Consider the following 9,491-nt stretch of genomic DNA (forward strand, 5'->3'; position numbering starts at 1 on the left):
ATCTGTTAATAATATTATTTTATGGATCAATTGTTGACATTTAATAATAAACATAACAAACGTATGGACGTATACATATGTAGGTATGTATGCAGACTACATGTTGAAATAAAATATTTGTAAAATGGATAATAAGGCGCAGTAAGTATAGGAAAAATCTACTGAGTTGTAAGTCCATACAAATACATACATATGTAAATATAGTGCTTATCATAACCATATGACACTCACATATTGACAAGCGCCCTGAATATTTATTTTATTATTTTTTGTTTAAATATTTTTTTTATAAATACAGAATGAACTATTTATTTAAAATGCCATATAAATCCAAGTCTTAGTCTTTGTGCAATGTTTAAAAAAATGTTTGAAGCACCTTGGACTTAGCGTTGATTTTGGGCAATTTTTTTGGTTGACGATATAACTCAATTTCTTCCATACGAATATGTTTGAATTTTTTTTTTTTTTATTTGGAGAAAATAAGCAACATCTTAAACAAAAAAATTTAAATAAATTTCAAAGGCCCCTAATAGATATCTACTAGGCTGGCAATTAATAAACAAAAAAACGATTCCCCAGAAGTATAGCTTTATTTTAAAAATCAGCAAAATCGAAATATTTTAGAATACAATTAAAACAGCGAAAAATTTGTTGAAAATTCACACTTAAAGGGGCTCACCGCTCTTACCAAGATTAGATCGCTAAACCAACAAAACATGTGTCGGAAAAAACTCCAGCATGTAAAATCGACTGTCTTGGGAATGAGAATACACCATCCTCTGAACCATACCGACTATACAAATATAGTTCAGTTATTATAGACAGGACATTCATTGAAAATCAATCATCATCCCCTGAATTGCATGATTGGAGATCTTCGTGAGGCTCGCCATTTTCGACAGAACTCTATTCTGGTTATTGCAGTCCTGACGATACTTCATACGCCCACTAACATCCGTCCAACTAAGTTCTAAACCCATCGGATGTGGTATTTTCTTGACCCTGTCCCGATGATGATGTGAATGAAGACAGCATGTAGTCGATTCACCTACATATTTAGACAGAGTTTGATAAAAAGCTACAACAAAAAAAGTGAAGATTTTCATTCCGTTTGGCTTTTATTTTTTAAGTATTTTTGAGCAGTTGAAAAATTTCGATTACTCAGATATAAAATTAATAAAACGTTACTCGTTTCAGTTTTAATAAAATAAATATATAAATTTTTAGGTTTTTGTGTATAAATAAAATAGGAAAATCTGGTTTACCCAGTATTTGGAAAATAAAGATTAAAAAAAAACGCCTAAAAATATTTAAAAAAAAACCGGTTGAAACAGGTTTGGAAAAAGCGAGTCAATTACCCTTGTTTCTACTTTCAATTAAATCATAGCTCAAATAAATATATTGTTAATCGAAAGAAGGCTTCATAGAATTCCCTCATAGAAATCCAACAATGTCTTTGCCACATAAAACCAACTAGGAACATTTACTTCTCAATTTAGGAAAAAAAATCTCAAATTTTTTGATGCTACTCTTTTAACACTTTTTTGACAGCGGGGTTTTTTTTTTTGTAATGCTAACTTAAATTGCGTTTTAATAAATATTGGTTGCACTACTATACCCATACATACTATGTAGATACGTAAAAATGTATATTTAAGCGAAAAAAAATTTGGAATTATTTGCTGTTTACATGTTGCGTTTCATGTACGGTTTGTTGGATTCGAAATTTATGCGCTTAGTAAACATTACATATGTATTAAATAGGATATTATTTATAATACTATTGCAAGTACAATTTTAAATAATATGAGATTAAAAGTTAATTTAAAGAAATGTTTGACATCGCTTTGTATTGATTCCTTAAAATTAAGAGCATTAAGGACCACTTATAATTTATTAAACGGTGTCGATATTTTACATTTATTGATTTGATGGCCCGTGAGCTAGCAATACAAGGTGCTCTTGATGAATTGTGATGAGAAAACGGTACCTTACGTTTGCTAAACTTCTGGACAGAGGGGCTTTTAGTCAGCTCAGGGAACGCGGGGCGGAAACCTTCAAATGCAAGGTGGCTAAGCCCTACTAGCCACGAGTTAGCCAAGAGAGCTCTTAAATTAAAAAGTCAACTGGTCTGGGAGTTCCAACCGGTCACTGCCATCACCCCGGGCCGCCAATGTAGCAACTGAAATATTTCCAGCTTTCGCAAACTTAAGGTTTAAGCACTTTTGATCTCAATTGTTTCTCACCCTCCGAGGACGTTTCAGGGATAGAAATTTGGCGGTTTCTGAGTCGTTAGACCGGAACGTTTTTCTACTACAAAGCCCTGAGCGTCATCGCTCAACTACAATTGCTTTCCCCTCATTTAATGACTGGTAAGGAGATGTATTGACCTTTGACCTCGCTTTCGTTAGCACAAAGCTTGTACCGTGCAAAGTAAGAATAAGTAGTGAAATTGTAAAAACTCATCATTTTCTGCAAGTTTTTCTGGTTATCTAGTACCTTATAAACTATAAATACATACAGTGACTCACACCAGGGTTTACGTGTTGATTGTTTTTTCTTTTTTTTAATTACAATTTTGTTATTTTTCCATAAAAATAATGTCGAAGCTTTAGATAAAACCATGTAAGTTAGGGTTTAAAACTGTATACAAAAATTTATCAAATTTTCATGAAGATTTCTAGCTTTTTAATCTGAGTCTTTACTATAGTTTGGTGTTTGCACTCTTATGGTCCATACAATTTTAGTCTCATGAAGAGCAAGTTTCAAGCGGTTAACAATTGAGTTGGTTTTGGCAAAATTTAGCTTGAAAAACGTAAAGAATATCTAAAAAATCAACACGTAAACATTTGTGTGTCCCCAAAGTCATAAAATATTTTAATCATAGCGTAATTACTATGAAAGTCATTATACTCTTTGCATAGACATTTTGTTATAATGATTATAGTAATCCTTATCGTCATCGCCATCATTATTGTAATACTCATAGAGATAATCTTACGCATAATAACTGTCACATTTATAATCATAATCGTAGTCAAGATCATCATCATGATAATTATAATAATCGAATCATACTCGTAATCATACTCATACTCATAATCATACTCACAATCATCATCATCAACTTACTCACTATCATAATCATAATCATTAATATACTCATAATAATAATCATACTCATAAGCACAATCATACTCGTAATCATAGTCGTGGTCAGAGTCATAATCATACTCATACCCATAATCATAGACATAATCATACTCAGACTTATAATCATTATCTTACATAGTCATAATCATAATCGTAGCCAAAATAATAATCATAGTCTTAGTAATACTAATAATCATAATCATAATAACAATCATAATCATACTCATACTCATAATCATACTCATACTCATAATCATAATCTTACTCATAATCCCAATCATAATCATAATCAGAATCATAATCATACTCATACTCATACTCATAGTAATACTCATACTCATAACTATACCCACACTCATAATCATACTAACAATCATAATCTTAGTCATAATCATAACCTTTATCAGAATCATAATCATAGTAATAATCATAACCATAGCCAAATCACAATCTTAATGGGAATTATAATAAAAATCTTTATCGTAGTCGTAATCTTAGTCATAACGGTAACCGTAATCGTAATGAATAATATTTATGAATACAAGTCATTATCATAAACATAAGTCTAATCTGAATCGTATTCATAACTTTAATCGCAGTAATCGTAATCGTAGTGGTAATCGTGTTATTAATGGTAACCGATATGGCTTTGGTAATCATATTAGTATTCGTCATCTTAATTGTAGTGCCATACTCAAGTAAATCCACTGAAAAAAGTCCAACGAGCCTGAATGGCAAAAATACTCACTAAGAAGTTTTCACGGCTGATTATTCAAAACCATCCTAATGCATTGACGCACAGATGTAGTGCTTTAACTTAATAGCACTAAGTGTACTTAAGAAACTCATTTCTACCGTTGCTCACCTTAATGGAGTCGACTTCATTGTCCCTCAACACTTAATTAAGAAAATCGATCACAAATGCGTCGAATTCAGCTTGCAATCTACTGAAATTCTCTGTAGATTACCTATTAATTTGGATAAGTAATTGAATGAACGAGTGGTTGGCACAAGTTAGTTATTTGGTTACTTTTGGCATTTTAAGATTCATTTGGATAGGCAATTTGGGAATGAGAGATACTATTTAGATATACGCAGTGCTGACGGTTAGGCAAATTTGAAGCTCGATATTAGTTATTTGTAGATGAAGGATGATGCATTTTAATTATCTGTAAGTATACGTATGTATGTAGAATATTCTAGTTGCAATAAATCTGCGCAAATTAATCATGCATAGCTACATTTACATACATACAAAATATTTAATTATTGTAAAAGTTTACAGTTGTGCACAATTTTTTGTGATTAACTTTTTTCGCTCCCTGGAAATGTCAACATTTGGTCGACAGCCAATTTCATAATAAATTATTATGCTTTGTAATTAAAAATGTAAATAAAAAAAAAAATCGCTATTGTTGTTGCTGTTGTAATTTACATTTTGTTTCAGTGTTCGTACATACATATATTTACTTGCAGGAAATGAATTTTTGGCAAATTGTCAAGCGCATGGTATATACAACAACAAGAGCTACTCATAGTACGAGTATTAAAATGTTTGACAGCGGCAGCGAAGATTGAAAAAAATAAAACAACAATAATTGTAATAGAAACAATTCGCTGTTATGGTAACGAGACAACAATGCCACAAAATGTAACATTTTTAATTTCCTGTGCAATGGCCGGTTGTTTTGGGAGCGGAGAGAAGGCACGCAAGGTGTAGGGTGTAGGCGGTTGGGTGACTGGAAGACATTATCAGCCAAGCATACCGAGTAACCTAAACTGAAATTTGACATACTTTGTTTGTTTAGAAGCTTTTGCTCCCCTATTTTACATTTGCCTCCGAGTACTACTTAATTTTTAATGCAAATGAGTTTTTACAAAAAAAAAAAAAAAAAACATTCGAACAACGCTGATTTCGCGTAAAACATACTTGTGTATGTATAAATGTATGTATGTATGTTTATACACGAAGAAGTTTGACTGTGACCATTCAATTACAAGTAGTGAAGCGACCGTGGTACAAATCAGATATGCCAACCAATTACTTTTCAAAGCGTTGGCTTTTAAGGTAATCTAGATTTTTTAGGGGGGAAAACGTAAAGTGTGATAACATCGACGCTTAACAGTACACAAGTTGGTTTTAAAAACGTTTATTAGTGATGTATGTAACTTGTTTGACTAGTTAAAATGGTCATGAAACGAAGAAAACGATTTATATACGAGCGCAGTTTGAAAAGTCCCGAGTATTAACCTTTAGTGCAACACTGCTCCTGTTAATTGTCATCTTTTAATAGACTGCTATGTATTTTCAGCAAGCAAAAATGGCTTTCAAAATATATATTAGTATAGATAACAAATTAAATAAATTTTTAAATTAAATAATAAATAAATAAATGTTTTTGAATAATTTTTTAAATAATTGCAGGCATTTGAAATTAATGTCAAGTATTTTCCAAAACAGTAGAAGCATTCAAACGTAAAATAATTTTTTTTTTAATTTTTCAACATAAACAAATCAAAAAAAATAGAGCCTTTTTAAAAAATCGCCACGGGCAGATCGACGTGAAATTTAATTATCTTATAGACGACGGCGCAACCCAGCCTATTCTAACCTGCGGTGTTAGTGCAACTGAAATTACGCAAATCGCTTTCTAGAAATATTTTCATCGTACGCGTGCTGCACTAGTAGTTTTAATTTTTGCTAAAAGTGCGGTCAAACCACTCGAGTGTTGCCGTCAGCCCTGATTTTTTGCGCATTTACAAAAAACTGTAAAAATGTTGCTTCGTATGAAGAAAAAAAAACACTTGTAATGAATTTGTTCTCGTGATATGCATTCATTTGTGACTGTTATGTGCGCATTTAAGAACTTATAATAAATTTTTCAGGACACAAATTTCGTTATAAGCATAAAAATATCTGGTGACATAGTTGAATGTGGAATTTTCTGCATTCGTTGTGTAAACAGACAACAAGTAGTATCGGAGAGTTCAATTTACGGAAATAAAAACTGCTTTCCAAAGTTACTTTACTTTACTTTAGTTTAACCCTAGTGTGCCCAACCACATTAATTAACGTTGTTGTCTAACCGGGGTACCTGGGTACCCACTTACGTATTTATAACTAAAAGGCGCCTGTTACTTAGTATAATCCACGGTATTAGTGGCATATTGATTTATTTATTGTTAAAGAAGATATTTTTATACAAATCCGACGATAGCATTATATACAAGGACCTTTGGAATACAAAGTTCGGTATAATCTGTAATGAGTCGAAGCGTATATACTTGTGAGTTCCGAAAAGGTTTTGTACATTAAGCTGAAAACGGAAGAAATAAGAAGGTCTCTATGTTCTGTTATATCCGAGGAATAAACTAGAACACCTTTGAAACAAATATGTATTACTTTCAGAAAGCGGCTTACTTTAATATCGATCGTTTACTTGGAGCAGCCTGACGTATTGCCGGTCATTACAAAAGAGCCACTTGGAAATTTTTGTGTTTTTTTACATACTTTCTTAAATGTCGTGTATAGATAAAATAACTTTACGAATGTAAATAACAGACTAAAATTTTTATTTACACGTTTGCAAATGTACACTTTTTCATAATTAATATTTTTTTTTTATTTTTAGTGCCTAAAAAAAATATATTTTTAGTATTTTAGTAATTTTTAGTTTGTTGATACATCTTTCCACCTATTCTGTATGTGGGTACCGGGGTACCCGGTTAGACTATGCGAGTACATTTTTTTCAAATTCAATATTTTCTGGGCTGAAAAGGAATATAAAATATTTTAAATGCATTTCTCTATGTAAAATCAGTCAAATCGTGGGAATCGGGCAGGATTTTAAAAAATTGTTCCAAGAAAAAAGTTATTTGATACAATATGTGTCGATGGGTACCCGGATAGTCGGTTAGGCACACGAGGGTTAAGTCGGGAGCACTTCAGTGTAATGTGACATTCGTAGCGTGCAATTGCGAATGACTCATTAGCCATTGAATAGCCTTAGGCAAATACAAATACAATCAATCAATAAAGTTTAGGTACAGCGAATTTTTTACAATACGGGCAACTATATTTTAAATATTTTATTTTTCGCTAATTTTCAATATAAATATGGTTAATTCTACTACAAACACCCCACAAATCAGTGTTCTAGACTTTGTGCAAAATTAAAGAAAATTCTGAAAAATTTCCTTCAAATATTGCACCTTTTATTTACAGTCTTTAGAAAAAAGTTGAGTATATAGGTTTTTAGCCCATTCAAATTTTTACTATAAAGTGTAAGTATGAGGAAGCTAAGACCTACCATTGATTTTTGGCATTTTTTTTTTTTGTGGAAGGTGTCACATATTTTTTCCGTAAAAAAAAAATATATCTAACACTATTTTATATGGAGAAAATGAGCGACATGCTCAACAAAAACAATTGCTAAAAATCAATGGTAAGTCTTAGCTACCTCAAACTTGCACTTTGTTATACTAAAATTGAATGGGCTAAAAACTGTGTACTCAACTTTTTCTAAAGAGTGTAAATAAAAAGTGCAATATTTGGATATGAAAATTTGCTGAATTTTCTGTAATTTTGCAAAAGATTTGGAACTCTGAATTTTTTGGGGTTTTTTGTTGTAGAATTAACCATGTTTTTATAAAAAATTTGCGAAAAAATTTTTTTTAAATAGTTTCCGATATTGTAAAAAATTCGCCTTGTACCTTAACTTTATTGACTGACTGCATGTATGTACGTGAAAGAAATAAATCTGATGCCAGCAAGCCTCTGTTAATATTCCCATCAAGTCTCATCAAAAAATTCCTTGTGGTTGCAATAATAAACGAAAAGCTTGAAGCCTTGTGGTTGCAATAATAAACGAAAAGCTTGAAGCCTACCGCCCGACTAAAGCTACAAGTACTGTACATGTGTATGTTACTATGATTTTTCTGCAATCTATTCCATGTAATTATTTATTTATTTCAATGGTTTTGAGGAACCGAACGATATGCTAACCTAGATCCCAATTTTATTTCTTGTTTTATGATTTATGCCCAACCAATTCATAGAAATTCTTGCATAAAATAGCATACCCACGTTATTGGAGAGCAAAAACTGAATTGAAAGAAGTGGAAAAATTATAATAATGACACGACAAATAGCAATACTTAAGCGAATTACTGATGTTGATGCTGAAGCTATTGCTGTGCTTTGTTGTTAACTACTTTGTAGCTTAAGCTCACTACATACCAGATATTTATGCCTGTAAATCGTTTATGTATTCCTCGATATTTCCATATGAGTATGAAATTTTGTACAACAACATACGAATATGTAAATATGTATGTATGTATGAATATAATTTTACTGCAAGCAGGTGTGGTTTTTGCCAAGGGGTGGGGCCAATTCACTAGGTGAATTATTCAGCGTAATTTACGGGGATCATAGACATCTAAAGCAGTTGCAGGCATTTTTTTTGTGTTATTTGTAGTATGCAAACAATATGTACAATATATATACTATCTAAGAATGTATGTAAGTATACATATGAGCGCTCATATGTGTATAAAATTAGCTATTTACATATTTCTCCTGTAATACATCAATTCAATTTGCTTATATTAATTATGGGGGAGTGTGCGAGCGTGTTAGATAAATTCATATGCAAGTTAAAATATTGAGACTGAGAATGCAATCAACATGCCATGCACCATGGTTACCAATTACATAGACTTGTTGTTGTCTTTTTAGAAAATAACGCAGTAACTTACAGGTTATGTTTGTATCTTCTTATGCGAATTGATTGGTTTTGACTTACCTAAAATGAAAAGAAAAGAAAAAAGTTATTATTATTATTGTTTCACTTTTGTTACGTTTTAGCTCAGACTTATGACGAGCATACAGTAATGTACTAAAGATAAGTATACAGCTCTTAATAAAAACGAAAAAAAAATCATATAAAATGACGTTCAAGAAATGGAAAAGAACACAAAATTTCTTAAATCAGTTTACAGCTCTCAAGAAAAAAATGCTAATATATTTATTTCTTCAAGAATATTTGCAGCAAAGGCAAAGTACTTTTTGAAGCAACGGAAATAATGAAAAATATTTCTTCAGATTTTTCTTGAGAGCTGTATACTAAGCTTAAGGGCCGTTTTTCTACATGAGTTTTGAAGTTTATCGGTATTTGAAATACTCTAAGCCAGTACAGGGCATTTACAAACAAAAACTGCAAGACGATTTAATCTACAAATTAAATGAATCAAGAAAAAGAATTTTTTTTATAACACAATATTAAAACTAAAAGAAAATTAAATTAAAATAAAAAAAAATATTAGTTCCTATAAAT

The 9,491-nt window shown here is 31.2% G+C and overlaps 1 protein-coding gene across 1 annotated transcript; it reads left to right on the forward strand.

The window, feature by feature from the left end:
• Positions 1-2,924: 2,924 nt before the first annotated feature.
• On the forward strand, positions 2,925-3,573 carry LOC108377932 (probable serine/threonine-protein kinase DDB_G0283337; the record flags this gene model as incomplete). The annotated part of the gene is made up of 1 exon (XM_017634229.1): positions 2,925-3,573. A coding segment is annotated over one exon (649 nt), but the record flags the coding sequence as incomplete, so codon positions are not given.
• Positions 3,574-9,491: the final 5,918 nt, after the last annotated feature.

The sequence above is a fragment of the Rhagoletis zephyria genome, unplaced genomic scaffold (assembly GCF_001687245.7).
Source record: "Rhagoletis zephyria isolate East Lansing unplaced genomic scaffold, Rhagoletis_zephyria_1.1 Rzeph_scaffold_13000, whole genome shotgun sequence".
Lineage (NCBI taxonomy): Eukaryota > Metazoa > Arthropoda > Insecta > Diptera > Tephritidae > Rhagoletis > Rhagoletis zephyria.